The 13,935-nt window shown below is 63.5% G+C and overlaps 3 protein-coding genes across 8 annotated transcripts in view; 2 read left to right on the forward strand and 1 right to left on the reverse strand.

Moving 5' to 3' along the window:
• ANO9 (anoctamin 9) overlaps nt 1–4,662 on the forward strand; it is a 43,934-nt gene extending 39,272 nt beyond the window's left edge. For 2 of the 3 annotated variants that reach the window (XM_078341887.1, XM_035263944.3), the window contains exons 18-25: nt 1,349–1,406; nt 1,504–1,601; nt 1,680–1,813; nt 2,116–2,268; nt 2,991–3,138; nt 3,664–3,765; nt 3,839–3,932; nt 4,063–4,662. In XM_078341887.1, coding sequence (XP_078198013.1) covers nt 1,349–1,406; nt 1,504–1,601; nt 1,680–1,813; nt 2,116–2,268; nt 2,991–3,138; nt 3,664–3,765; nt 3,839–3,932; nt 4,063–4,236 — 961 coding nt within the window. In that variant the 3' untranslated portion in view covers nt 4,237–4,662. The remainder of the gene's footprint in view (nt 1–1,348; nt 1,407–1,503; nt 1,602–1,679; nt 1,814–2,115; nt 2,269–2,990; nt 3,139–3,663; nt 3,766–3,838; nt 3,933–4,062) is intronic. The other variant, XM_078341888.1, reaches the window with a different exon arrangement.
• Nucleotides 1,031–12,090, reverse strand: LOC118145576 (uncharacterized). Its single transcript, XM_078341889.1, has 2 exons — nt 11,788–12,090; nt 1,031–11,045 (listed from the first exon to the last, which is right to left on the reverse strand). The coding sequence occupies exon 2, from the start codon at nt 7,116–7,118 to the stop codon at nt 5,139–5,141; it is 1,980 nt and encodes a 659-aa protein (XP_078198015.1). The 5' UTR covers nt 7,119–11,045; nt 11,788–12,090; the 3' UTR covers nt 1,031–5,138.
• SIGIRR (single Ig and TIR domain containing) lies at nt 5,078–13,888 on the forward strand. Of its 4 annotated transcripts, XM_078341898.1 has the most exons (11): nt 5,168–5,221; nt 6,783–6,925; nt 8,757–8,915; nt 9,903–10,101; nt 10,566–10,699; nt 10,789–10,929; nt 11,108–11,251; nt 11,774–11,876; nt 11,941–12,091; nt 12,485–12,653; nt 12,941–13,888. In XM_078341898.1, exons 3-11 carry the CDS (start codon nt 8,909–8,911, stop codon nt 13,102–13,104), a joined length of 1,212 nt encoding a protein of 403 aa, XP_078198024.1. In that variant the 5' UTR covers nt 5,168–5,221; nt 6,783–6,925; nt 8,757–8,908; the 3' UTR covers nt 13,105–13,888. The 4 variants fall into 4 exon arrangements, with proteins under 4 accessions (XP_078198025.1, XP_078198024.1, XP_035119842.2 ...); XM_078341899.1 differs by lacking the exon at nt 6,783–6,925 and having other exon boundaries at nt 5,078–5,191; XM_035263951.3 differs by having other exon boundaries at nt 5,168–6,925.
• Nucleotides 13,889–13,935: the final 47 nt, after the last annotated feature.

Genomic DNA, 13,935 nt, shown 5'->3' on the forward strand with positions numbered 1-13,935 from the left:
TCAGGCAATTCTCCTGCCTCCGCCTCCCGAGTAGCTGGGATTACAAGCACCCGCCACCATCCCCAGCTAACTTTTTGTATTTTTAGTAGAGATGGGGTTTCATTATCTCTACTGGTCACACTGGTCTCGAACTCTTGACCTTGTGATCCGCCTACCTTGGCCTCCCAAAGTGCTGGGAGCCACACGCCCGGCCGCATCCTGTGTTTTCTTACTGAAGAACAAGCTTCTCCATCAAGTCTTCTTTATGCTCCTTATTAATTTTGTAGATTTCTTCACTTAGGCCCCACAGATACCTTGTGAATTTCACTCTTGTTATGGTTAACATGTGCTGGCCACTGATACTTCTCTCTCTCTTTTAAAAAAATATATATTTCTTTTTTTTTTTTTGGGACGGAGTTTCACTCTTGTTACCCAGGCTGGAGTGCAATGGCGCGATCTCAGCTCACCGCAACCTCCGCCTCCTGGGTTCAGGCAATTCTCCTGCCTCAGCCTCCCGAGTAGCTGGGATTACAGGCACGCGCCACCACGCCCAGCTAATTTTTTGTATTTTTAGTAGACACGGGGTTTCACCGTGTTGGTCAGTCTGGTCTTGAACTCCCGACCTCAGGTGATCTGCCCACCTAGACTCCCAAAGTGCTGGGATTACAGGTGTGAGCCACCGCACCCGTCTAAAATATATATTTCTTTTTAAATAGAGACAGGGTTTCACCATGTTGGTCAGGGTGGTCTCTATCTCTTGACTTGGTGATCTTCCCGCCTCAGCCTCCCAAAGTGCTGGGATTACAGGCGTGAGCCACCGTGCCCGGCTGCCACTGATGCTTCTCATGCCACATTTCCCTGTGGCTTGGTTTTCCAAATATATAATCACATTTTTAAAAATAGTAATTTTTGTCCTTTGCAAATGTATTCTATTTATACTTTGTATTTCTCTTGCCTATTTGCAAGGAATCCCAGAACCGCGTTAGAAACTAGTTGTCAGGAACTACCGGAGGAATGCTTGTGGAATTTCACCAGTGACCATGAGCCTGACTTTTTGGTTTAAAGGAGTTCACATTTTCTTGTATTATGGAAAGCAGATGATTTTTAAACACAGAATAACCCAGTGTGCCGTTTCCACGGGGAGAAACCGAGGCCACTCCTAAGAGACACCGTCGGGAGCCTGCGTGTGGCCTGTGTGTGCGCCACGTGTGGGGTGTGGTCCCTCTGGGTGTGAGCGCCTGTGCCCCGCTCACCTGCAGGGCCTGCCCGCCTGTTCTGTTTCTTTCCTCCCGCCTCTGTCCTTGCTGCTCCCACCCTGTCAGAGGCAGGACGCTGCCCGAAGTGCCCCAGACCTCCCTTCCCCCCACAGGATCAACGGCCACCCGGGGAAGTCCACGCGCCTGGCGGGCCTGTGGAAGCTGGAAGAGGTCAGTCACCCCCAGGCTTCACGCCCTGCCCAAGCCACGCTGCTCCCCTGACCCTCCGGCAGGGCCCCTCCCTGACCTCTCGCGTCTGACCCCGCAGTGCCACGCCAGCGGCTGCATGATGGACCTGTTCGTGCAGATGGCCATCATCATGGGCCTAAAGCAGACGCTCAGCAACTGCGTGGAGTACCTGGGCCCGTGAGTGCCGCCCCGCCCGGCCCCGGGAGCCCCAGGCCCCTCCACCCTTGCGCCCTCCCCACGATGTCTCGCCCGCAGGTGGCTGGCGCACAAGTGGCGCTCCAAGCAGGCCTCTGCGCCCGCCCGGGACCCCGAGCTCAGGGACTGGCAGCGAAACTACCTTCTGAACCCCGTCAACACCTTCAGCCTGTTCGACGAGTTCATGGAGATGAGTGCGTGGGCGCCGTGGGGCAGGGTCCCCGGGGACGGGTGCGTGGGTGCTGCGGGGCGGGGTCCCCGGGGACGGGTGCGTGGGCGCTGCTGCGGGGCGGGGTCCCCGGGGACGGGTGCGTGGGTGCTGCGGGGTGGGGTCCCCGGGGATGGGTGCGTGGGTGCTGTGGGGTGGGGTCCCCAGGGATGGGTGCGTGGGCGCTGCTGCGGGGTGGGGTCCCCGGGGACGGGTGCGTGGGTGCTGCGGGGCGGGGTCCCCGGAGATGATCGCAGGGCGCCCGCGAGCTTGACCCCCACCCCGCAGTGATCCAGTATGGCTTCACCACCATCTTCGTGGCCGCCTTCCCGCTGGCGCCGCTGCTCGCGCTCTTAAGCAACCTCGTGGAGATCCGCCTGGACGCCATCAAGATGGTCCGGCTGCAGCGGCGCCTGGTGCCCCGCAAAGCCAAGGACATCGGTCAGGCCCGACGGGCGCAGGATGGGCGGGAACCGACGCTGAGTTCAGCCTGTGGGCTTCCCTCTGGCCACCGGGATCTCCGTGAAATCATCTTTCCGATCTCACCCCGCAGACAGACCCAGCCCTTCCTCAGAAGCCTTGGATGCGGGTTGAGCCTGGGTGGGAGGGTCCCAGGAGTGGGCAGGGCTGGGCGCTTTGTAGACCCCTCCCACAACCCGTCAGGATCTCAGAGGGGCTTGATGCCCCCAAGGGGGACCCAGATGCTGCCAGTGGCTGGAGAAGGAACAGAGCAGCTGGCCTGTGTCCCAAGATGGGCCACACTGAGAGGGCAGCTAGCAGGAGAGTGACCGGGGCTGTGGCGCGCTGGACGTGGGGAATGGGGGAGGGGTGTTGGGGAGGCCCCCAGTCTTGAGCCCAGGTTAGGAGGTCCTGCCCTGGGGTGGGAACCCAGGAGGTGGAGGGGGTTGGGGGCAGCTGAGAAGTTCAGGAAGGTGGGGGGGGTGAGGATTCCTGGGTCCCTCACCGTCCACCTCAGCGTGAGGGCACAGGAGAGCTGAGGCCATGCTCTGTGGGGCCGGGGACTTCCTAGTGAATTCTGTGGCCCTGGAGCTGCAATGGGACGCCATGCATAGAGACGTGGAGGGCCCCTTGTGGGCAGGTGGGGGCAGAGCCAGCCGGGGGAGGCCGGAGGAGTCCAACCGCTTGCTGGCTGCTCTGTGCAGGGACCTGGCTCCAGGTGCTGGAGACCATCGGCGTGCTGGCGGTCATTGCCAACGGGATGGTCATCGCCTTCACATCTGAGTTCATCCCTCGCGTGGTCTACAAGTACCGCTACAGCCCGTGCCTGAAAGAAGCCAACTCTACAGTCGAGTGAGGCCTCCAAGTGTCTGGAGACCCCTGGGAGAAACATCCTGCCACAGCCAAGCCCGGGGGGATGGGGGGGACCCAGACTCTCTCTCCTGGAAATGGCTGGATCTGCCGGTAGCTCCTGGGACTTTAGTGAGGCTGGGGCTGGGGGTGGCCTGCAGGCCCTGGGCTGGTCAGGAGTAACTGACCAGGACTGCAGTGGGGGGTGAAGTTCCCAGACTCGGCCCCTCCCGATGCGGGGCCTGCGTGTCCTCTTCTGACTTATCCAGCTCCTCTGACATTAAGGAGCCACCAGACCGCCGACTGGGTCCCCAGGGTCAGTCCTTGGCAGGGAAGGCGGCTGGTGATGTCCAGAGTCCCCACAGGCCCCCGAGCCCCCTGGATGTGAAGATGTGCTTGGCCCTGGGGCCCGTCCCACTGGTGGCTGTCTGTGGTGTGGCCTCCATAACGCAGGCTAGAAGCACCCTGGGGCCTGAAGGGGCCTCCTGAAAGCCCACCCCCTCCCACACTCCTCTCCCCTCTCCCCAGCTGCCTCACGGGCTACGTCAACCACAGCCTGTCCGTCTTCTACACCAAGGACTTCCAGAAGCCTGATGGGATTGAGGGCTCAGAAAATGTGACTCACTGCAGGTCTGGAACTCCCCTTCCCCCACGAATGCCCTCTGAACTCCTGAACCCTGACCTCAGGCACCCCCTTTCCCAGGTACAGGGACTACCGTCATCCCCACCATTACACCCTCACCAAGAAGTTCTGGTTCCTCCTGGCCATCCGCCTGGCCTTCGTCATCCTCTTTGAGGTAGGCCAGAACCGGGAGAGGCCTCGGAGTGGGTTGGGGCAGTTCTCTCTCCACCCCTCCTCCCTGGCCCTGAGCGCCCAGATCCCTGCTGGCGCCTGATGGTGCTGGGCCTCTCCTATGATGCTCCCAGCACGTGGCCTTGTGCATCAAGCTCATTGCTGCCTGGTTCGTGCCTGACGTCCCGCAGTCGGTGAAGAACAGCATTCTGGAGAAAAAGTATGAGAAGATGAAGGAAAGGCAGCCCCCGACGCCCACCCATCCCACCTCAGCCTCCATCTTCAGCGCCAGGAGCACAGACGTGTAGGGCCAGAGCCTGTCCAGAGGCCCTGGCCCCCAGGAGCTGAGACAGTGCCAGTGCCTCCCACCCGGCCTCCGCTGTGCATGTGGAGGGAGAGTGCTGTAAGAAGGCTGTGCGCATGGGGGCTGCAGGAGTTCCTGTATGTTCGGGGCATCTGTGAGCCGCCGGCTTGTTCTGCCTGCTCCGTCTCTGGGGGGGCTCTCAAGCTTGGTACATCCTGGATTGAACTCTGGATGACCCTGGGCACCCACAGAACTGGGAGAGGGACTTCTCAGGCAGCCACAAGGCAGGAGAACTGGCCCAAGTTTCCTGGGCCCCAGATTCTGCCGTGCCCCCATTCTGGGTGTTGGGAGGTGGCCGGAGCCCACCTGGCCGGCCTGTTCCCTTTGGCCAGCAGGAGTTTCTGTAATAAAATTAAACCTGTTTGTCTTGCTTTCTTGGCCTTGCTGGGGGGGGGGGCGGGGGGGATTATATCTGCTCTCAGGGATAGATGGGAAACTGAGGCACAGAGTGTGGAAGGTCTGGAAGCAGGTGAGGAGCAGCCTCAGGCCCTGGCCCTTCTCCAGTAGGGAGGGACGCCTATGGGGGTCCTCTTGTCCCTGCACCTGGGGTGCTAAGGGTGACAAGAGAAGACTTGGGGGTGGGGTGGGGGTCAGGACAGGCTTCCTGGAGGAAAGGAAAGAAGTAGGGGAGTACGCTCGGAAAGGTCCCCAAGGCTCTGGGGCTCCGCGCACTGGTCGGGCTGTTTTGAACACTGGTTCCAGGCCCAGCGGCCGTGGCTCCCCAGCAGCGGTACCGCCTCCAGAGCGTCCCAGCAGAGCGGGACGCTTGGGTCCGCCCCCGCCCTGACTGCGGGGCGGGGCCGCACCTGCTGCCGCCGCCGGGGCCGTCACCGCTGCGCACCTGGCTCAGGTGAGCTGCTCCGCCCCCGCCCCGCGCGATCCCCAAGTTCCGGCAGCAGGTGAGTGGCGGTGCGATCGGACCCGCGAAGGTGAGTGGAGGCCGCTGTCCTCCCAGGGCCGCTCCAGGCCTGGAGTCGGGGCCCACGGCGCTGCTTGTTTCTGGGCGCCGTCTCTCAGGAAGCGGCTCGGAGCCAGGGAGGCTCCCGCGTCGCCCGCGTCCTGGTCCCTTCCAGGCCTGGGGAAAGGAGGGACAGTGGGCGAAGGGGGCTGGGGAGCCCTTTCCTCTGCCCGACCCCCGCGCAGGAGGAGAGAGAGGGCCGAGGCGCGCGGGGATCCCACCTCCGTCCCCCAAGCCTGGATCCCTGCTCGAGACGTCCTAAGGCGCCGAGGGCGACCAAGAGTCAGGCTGGGGCCGGAGCTCGCCGGGTGCCGGGTGGAGCTTCCGCCATCCGCGCGCCTGTGCCCGGGAGAGCGCCCCGAGCCGCCCCAGTGCGTGTCCCGGTCCCTCCACTCTCTGCACCTGAAGGGCGCCGGGAAGGGGAGGAGATGCGGCCCTCGACCTGCCGGGCCGCAGCCTCTTGCGCACGTTCCCGCTTCAGGGCAGGCGTGGGGGGCCCAGCGCGCGCGGGGAGCACAGCGGCGGCGCGTCCTAGTTGCGCTGGAGTCGCCCTCAAGCTGCAGGGCGCTGCGCGCACCGAGGGCGTTGGTTGGGTCTGAGGGCGGGAGGAGCTGACGCTTTCTAAGAACCTCAGGGTGCCCGGCAGAGCGTGGTGGGCAGTGCGAGGCCGCCAGGGCCAGGCTGGGACTGAGATTCCCAGCCCAATGCGGCTGAGGGCAGGGCCAGGGCCAAAGGAGACTCCTGTCTGATTCTGTGGGCAGTACCAGCCACCAGTCACTGGGTCCTGAGTCCCAGGTCAGCCTGGTGGGCGTCCGTGTGGTGACAACGGGGAGAGACCGTCTGCCCCCCATCTGCTCTGAGCCAGGAGCCTCGGCCAGCTGTGTTTGCTCCTTATCTGTCCTCCCACCCCAGCCTGAAGGGAAGGTCCACAAGATGCCATAGCAACTGCTAACCCACTGGGGGCCCCTGCCTGTGACAGGGACAGGGAGAGGGCCAAGGAGCCCTGCTGGAGCACCATGGTTGGCTTGGAGTTCCGGAAGGCCCTGTCCCCTGGGGTCAGAGGTCAGAGACGCATGGGGGAGCAAACTAGCTGGCCCCTTGGCTCCTGAGTGTGAACCCCAGTGCCGACTGGGAGGCAGACTGCAGACCGCACAGCCCTGTCCTCCCTGCGTACACGCATGATGGCCCTGGCTGGGGTCTCTGTGCCAGGAGGACGCCCCACCCATTATCCCTGGAACCTGCCCCTTTGAGCACCCTCCCAGCCCCCAACACACACACACACACACACACACACACCACAGAGGAAAGTGCTGTGCCTGGGTGGGTTGGGGCGGGCCCCAAAGGAAGGAGCCGCTTGACTCAGAGCTACAGGAAGAGCTGGGGCAGGCGGGGCAAGAACCACCACTGCCCGCCGGCCCGCCTAGGGAAGGGGTGGGTGCCTGGGTGGGGTTTAGGTTTAGGAGAGGATGTGACTGCAACGCCAGGAAGCTACAGGCAAAGTTCTGATGAAAATACATATAAACACACACCAGGTCCTCACGGTGCTCGGCGATGCATCCGGGGCAGCCTGGGTGCTGTGGACACTCCCTGGGGCCCAGCGGAGGGGACAGTTCGCTCCCAAAGGCACATCCATGACCAACATTCCCCCACCCCCGGAGGGAAGAACTGGAAGCAGGTGACTGTGCCTTCCCTGCTGCTCTGAGTGAGCCTGTGGCAGGGCCTGTCCTTAGAACCGGGCCTGCTGAGGGGAGGCTGGCGGTGCACAAGGCCATGTGCATGTGCATGTGAGAGAGAGTGAGGGGCAGCAGGAAGCTATGAGTGTGGCACTGGTGGCCAAGGGTGGGTGTGAGGTGCAGTGTGTGTGTCATGGGGTGCTTGTGGCCCTGGGCTCTGTGACAAGTGTTGCGATGGGTGTCGTAGATACTCAGAGGGTGTGCAAGTTGTGTGTAGCCTGAGCTGTGTGCAGAGGTAATGGGAGGTATGTGTGGTAGGAAGTGTGCCCATGTAGGAGGTGCAAGCGTCCACAGGCTGAGACTGAAGCTCAGTGCAGGTGTGCATGGGCCAGAGGGCTGTGCAGGGGAGGGGATGCAGGGGAGGGGGTGCAGGGGAGGGGGTGCAGGGGAGAGGCCGCAGGGGAGGCTATGCAGGGGAGGGAGTGCAGGGGAGGGGGTGCAGGGGAGAGGCCGCAGGGGAGGCTATGCAGGGGAGGGAGTGCCGGGGAGGGCAACTGCTTTCTCGCTGTGCTCATATCTTGGCAGTCTGCCCTTGACTTCCAGAAGGTTCTGAGGCTGCTTTTGGAGGGAGGGGTTTGAGGTCTGAGCTTGGGGCAGTCAGGGGTCTGCTGGGCTGGGATGTGTCCTCCTGGGCTGGCTGTTGGTTGCATGAGGAAGTGTGGGTTTTATGGCCCCTCCATGGGTGGTTCCCATGGGTCAAGGACTTTCCTTGGGCTGTCCTCCACCGCAAAGGCACCCCCTTGCCATCCCCCATGGGAGTGCGCCTCATGCTGTATCGGTTCCCGAGGAAATGCCAAACAGCCAAACCTGGGCCTCTGGCTGTGCTTCGCCCAGGCAGAGGAACAGGTGGGAGTCTGAGAGGGTTGTCCCTGCCACAGCCTCTGGGGCCTTTGGTGTGGAGTCCCACAGAAGCTGGGGTGCGGAACCTTAGGCTTGATCCCTCATCCCCACCCCATGTCCCTGCCACAGGGAGGGGAGCAGACAGTCAGTTGGATAAACGGGGTGACGCTGTGGCACCCAGTGAGGAGGGGCCCCCAGGATGCCAAGGAAGAGGCTCCGGGCTCCTCCCTGCAGCCACCTCACTGAGGAGCTCTGGGAGACGTGAGGTGTGTGTGGCTGCGGCCATGGGCTGGGAGAGGGTCAGGATCCGGGACCAGGGACCAGGAAGAAGGGGTTCCTGTGAGCCCCTTAGAGCTCCCTCATCCCAGCCTGGCCCCATTCAGTCTCCTGCCTCACAACCTCAGGGTGAGGTTAAGCTTAGGGTTCCCAAGGTGTGAGGTGTCTGTGCTCAGGTGTACTACTGACTGCATTGAGGTGTAGCCCAGGGTCTCAGCTGGGCGCCCACTCCATGGCACAGGGCATATCACACCCCTGCCCAAGGCCAGGCTGTGTCACTGGCACAGCAGCACGCCCCTGCAGTGGCAGCCCGGTTGAAGGGGACAGCCAGGGGTGAGGCTAGCTGCCATCTTGGGAGACAGGGTCCCACCTGGGGTATGTCCACTGTACCCCAGGTCATCATGGTGGCCCCGGGCCAGTGGAGGTGGTCCTGGACTTGAGGGTCCCTCCCTGTTGCCCTGGGCTGTGTGAGGTGGTGCCCATTCTGGCCATGTGTGAGGGGCTGGAAGAGACGCCCTGCTGGCCTCTGGGAGCTCTGCCAGCATCCACGAGGCTGCTCTGGGTGGCATCTGGTCAGGCCCAGTGCCGTCTGCGGCCGGCAGTTACTGGTTAACTCACCCTGTTCCTGTTTAACTTGCTCCCTGGGGATGGCGGCAGCCTCTGACCCATCCAGGTGCCCTGTCCAGCTGACTGCAAGCAGAGAGGAATCCTGCCCAGCTCTTGGATTAGGCTGCTTGGCTGAGGAGCCCTGTGGAGCTGGGGGTGGCCCCGGAGCTCAGCCTGCCCCGAGGAGGCCCTGGCTCAGAGCCATGCCAGGTAGGCTGGTCAGAGAGGGATGGGCGAGAGTCACCAGTCCCATCTCCTGCCCCTCGGGCTGACCCATATCATGCATCCTGCTCTCATCCCAGGCTCTCTGCTTGGCCACATGCCGGGGGTACAAAGGCCCTGTTCACCCCTCCCACTGGGCCCTTGGCCCTGAAACCAGGGTGGGGGTGAGGATGGGTGTCTTGCACCCTCCCCTGCACCAGGCCTCCACTCCAGGCCATGAGAGTCAGTACGGCCCAAGAACAGAGGAGTGGGCACTTCGGGGACCATGCGGGGCTGTGGTAGATGTGGGCTGGTAGGAGACCACACCCGACCGAGGAGATGCTGGTCTGGCCTTCTACTAGGGCTGATCACCCTGATGTAAAGGTGAGAAAGTCCAGGCCTCAGGTGGTGAGGAGGGTTTGCCTGTGGCCAGGAGCAGAGGGCTCCAAGACCCCTGGGCCAGGGATAAGCCAAGGCCAGCTGCTACTGGCTCCCAGCTCTGCCCATCCAGTGGAAGGTGCTGGCACACTGGGCATCTGGGTTCCCAAACCCACCGGTGCCCATACTCCCTGCAGATACCCCAGCAGAGGCAGGCTGCACTGAGGGGGTGCAGTGCCCAGCCCCTCCTCTGAGACGGGCATCACGGTGTCACCAGGGATTGGCACCAGGCATATCCAGGAAATGGGGGGATAGACTCATGTTCTGGGTGGACAAGCAGCCAGATGAGGCTCGTGCGTGGGCCTGAGGCAGCTCAATTGTCACTGGCCACTGCTCTCTGTCCCCTTAGCACAGGGCAGGCGGAACACACAAAGCCCGGCCACTTCTGAGGGAAGATGTGCCAAGTGCCAAGCCCGTCCCCATGGGACTCATGGGCAGACACGGTGTGACCACCAACACCACATGGAGGCCTTGATTCTTCCTGCGCCATGGGCCCCTGTGGAGGTGGCGGGGCCGGGCACTCTGGCACAGCTGACCCACTGTGTCCTCTCTCTTCAGGTGTCTGCAACAGGGCCCCTGACTTCCTCTCCCCGGCTGAAGACCAGGCGCTGGGGCCTGCCTTGGGCAGCTCAGTCGCTCTGAACTGCACAGCTTGGGTAGTCTCTGGGCCCCACTGCTCCCTGCCTTCAGTCCAGTGGCTGAAAGACGGGCTTCCACTGGGAAATGGGGACCACTACAGCCTCCACGAGCACTCCTGGTAAGAGGCCTGGGTTTCCAGGGTCAGAGTGACCCCTCAGACATGCCAAGGCCAGTGGTCTCCCTGAACTATGCCAGGGTCCAGAACCACCTGGCAAGACATGATGTGAGCAGAGTGCCTCTGTGGCCCCAGAGGGTCAGTGATGTCAGGGACAGAGCTGGGGTCTGCATGGCCCCTGTAGACACACACCTTGTACACTGCCCAGGGCTCTGGGTGTCAGCAAGGTCTAGGGCCTGAATGAACGCCAACCATCTGGCCAAGCCTGCCATCAGAGGACCTCCAGGCCCCACACCCAGGACTGGGACGGCTGTTCTGAAACAAATCTGCACCCCCTCCAGGTTTTGGTCACTTCTCTTGGCTTGAGGCCCAATTCTACAGCCTCCCTGGGCGAACCCAGACAGGTAGGGTTCTGGGGTGTCCACTGGTATCCCCAGTGGACCCTGACCCTGGCTTGGTGTCCCCAGGTTCAAGGCCAACTTGTCAGAGAGGTTTGTGTCCAGTGTCCTGGGGGTCAACGTGACCAGCTCTGAGGACTATGGAGCCTTCACCTGTTCCATCCAGAACGTCAGCTCCTTCTCCTTCACTCTTCAGAGAGCTGGTGATGGGGGTTCCCCGAGTAGTGGGTAGGAGGGGACTCAAGGCTTGGAAGCTCCTGGAGGGGCGCTGGCTCAGGCAACCCATCCGCAGGCCTTGCAAGCCACGTGGCTGCGGTGCTGGCCTCCCTCCTGGTCCTGCTGGCCCTGCTGCTGGCCGCCGTGCTCTACGTCAAGTGCCGTCTCAACGTGCTGCTCTGGTACCAGGACGCGTACGGGGAGGTGGAGATGAACGGTGCGTGGGGCCCGCGTGGGCGCAAGGAGGGGTCGCCGCGGCCTCCCTGAGGCTGCGCCGCTGAGCTCCGCTCTGGAGGCGTGGGGCGGGGAGACATCGGCCTCCGGGACTCTGTGCTGGGGTTAAAGTCCGGGAGGGCTGGCGTGAGGCCACCGGGATGACTGGCCGCCGTCCGCAGACGGGAAGCTCTACGATGCCTACGTCTCCTATAGCGACTGCCTGGAGGACCGCAAGTTCGTGAACTTCATCCTGAAGCCGCAGCTGGAGCGGCGTCGGGGCTACAAGCTCTTCCTAGATGACCGCGACCTCCTGCCGCGCGCCGGTATCCCGGGCCTCGCCCCCACCACAGGCCCCACCCCACCCTCCCGCGCCCGTCCCCGTCCCACCGGAGACCCCGCCCCACCCTGGAGCTCCGCCCACACTTTCCCCGCCCCCTTAGTACCGCAACCGGCACTGTCCCATCGGAGGCCCCGCCCCACCCTGGAGCTCCGCCCACACTTTCCCCGCCCTCTTAGTACCGCAACCGGCACTGTCCCATCGGAGGCCCCGCCCCACCCTGGAGCTCCGCCCACCCAAGGCTCCGCCCCCTTAGTTCCCGTGCCCGCCTCGTCCCACCGGAGACCCCGCCCCCACCCTGGAGCTCCGCCCACCAGGCCCCGGCCCCTTAGTTCCCGCGTCCGGCCCACCGGAGACCCCGCCCCCACCCTGGAGCTCCGCCCACCCCAGGCCCCGGCCCCTTAGTTCCCGCGTCCGGCCCACCGGAGACCCCGCCCCCACCCTGGAGCTCTGCCCACACCAGGCCCCGCCCCTTAGCCCCGCGCCTCCGACGCCCGCCCTCCGGCAGAGCCGTCCGCTGACCTCCTGGTGAACCTGAGCCGCTGCCGGCGCCTCATCGTGGTGCTCTCGGACGCCTTCCTGAGCCGGGCCTGGTGCAACCACAGCTTCCGGTGGGTTCCGCGCGGTGTGGGTAGGCCCCGGCTTGGCGCCTCCCCTGACGGTCCCGCCCCGCAGGGAAGGCCTGTGCCGGCTGCTGGAGCTCACCCGCAGACCCATCTTCATCACCTTCGAGGCCCAGAGGCGCGACCCCGCGCACCCCGCGCTCCGCCTGCTGCGCCAGCACCGCCACCTGGTGACCTTGCTGCTCTGGAGGCCGGGCTCCGCGGTGCGCTGGGGCGTGGGAGGGGTCGGGGCGCGTGGCTCCGCGGTGCGCTGGGGCGTGGGAGGGGTCGGGGCGCGCGGCTCCGCGGTGCGCTGGGGCGTGGGAGGGGTTGGGGCGCGCGGCTCCGCGGTGCGCTGGGGCGTGGGAGGGGTCGGGGCGCGCGGCGCGTTGGAGACGGGTGGCGTCCGTGCTGCTGACGGAGAGCTCTAGGCACCTCGCTTTGTGAATGGGCCCTGGGGGAAGGTTCTGCTGTCGGGGACCGGATGTGGGGAGCTGCCCTGGAGGCCCTGGAGCCGCGGAATAGCTGCTGCAGCCGCAGGGCTCTCACCGGGGGCTGACGATGTGCGCGCCCTCCCACGTGTTCACACCTGCAAACCGCCCCAACCTGGCCCCCAGACTCCTTCCTCCGATTTTTGGAAAGAACTACAGCTGGCGCTGCCGCGGAAGGTTCAGTATAGGCCAGCGGAAGGAGACCCTCAGACGCAGCTGCAGGACGACAAGGACCCCATGCTGATTCTTCAAGGCCGAGTCCCGGAGGCCCGGGCTCTGGAAGACGGCGACCTGGGTATGCCCATCCAGCCCCACTCTGGACCGGAGAAGCTCAGCCCAGGGCGTAACGGGGGCAGGCACGGGGCAGACAGCCTGGAGGGGCCCCGGTGTTGAGGACTCTTCCTGGCACCGTCGGCCCCTGCACAGCCTCTCTGCCCTGGGGGTGCTCGATCCTGGGCCTGCCTGGGAATATCCTGGGCCTCACAGGCCACCACTGCAGGGGCTGAGCTAGGACAGCCCCTAAGTGTGTCTGGGACAAGGCTGTGGGTGGTCACCTCAGGCGTCTCGGTCTTCCCTCCCCAGGTGTCCCGGGGTCGGTCTTTGGAGAGCAATCAGCTCCACCCAGCACTGGTGGCGTCTCGCTGGGAGAGGGCCGGGGCAGCGAAGTGGACGTCTCGGACCTCGGCTCGAGAAACTACAGTGCCCGCACAGACTTTTACTGCCTGGTGTCAGAGGATGACATGTAGCCCCCACTCAGAGTGCAGGATGATAAGGACAGCGGGTGCCAGGGCAGGGGGGTCGTTCCTCTGCTCAGCAGGACCACAACCCCTGTCTGCAGCCCTGGGACCCTCAGGGCAAGGCTGTGTCCCCAGCGCCCCTCCCAGTGCCAGAAAATAAAGTCCTTTTGGATTCTGCCTGGGCCTCAGTCCCCTCCCCTGCAGCAGCAGGAGATTTCGGTTTGGCTTCCCTCTGGGGCTCTCTTGGCCCTCTGCCCCTCCCTCCCTCCTCACCCCCCAAATTCCCAAATCTGCCCTCTCCCCATCCCCTTCCTAAGCTCAGGTTTGTCCCTTGCTTACAGTAGCCTCCCTGCCTGGTCCCTGCTTGAGGATGTGACTGTCCCTAGACCCTTCCCAATCCAGGCAGATCCTTGATGGGCAGGCCCCTGGAGACCTCAAGTTCTGAGCTTCACAGACGCTGTTTTAAGAATATCAACAGTAGGCCGCTGTGATGGCTCACGCCTGTAATCACAGTACTTTGGGAGGCCGAGAAGGGCAGATTACGAGGTCAGGAGTTCAAGACCAGCCTGGCTAACATAGTGAAACCCATCTCTACTAAAAATACAAAGAATTAGCCAGGTGTGGTGGTATGTGCCTGTAATCTCAGCTACTTGGGAGTCAGAGGCAGGAGAATTGGATGAACCTGGGAGGCAGAGATTGTAGTGAGCTGAGATTGCACCATTGCACTCCTGCCCACACGACAGTGCGATACTTTCTCAAAAATAATAATAATCAACAGTAACTTCAGACTAAATGGCCTGGCTCTGGGTGAGATTAAGGGGTCCAGAGCCTGCTGGGCCC

The sequence above is a fragment of the Callithrix jacchus genome, chromosome 10 (assembly GCF_049354715.1).
Source record: "Callithrix jacchus isolate 240 chromosome 10, calJac240_pri, whole genome shotgun sequence".
NCBI lineage: Eukaryota > Metazoa > Chordata > Mammalia > Primates > Cebidae > Callithrix > Callithrix jacchus.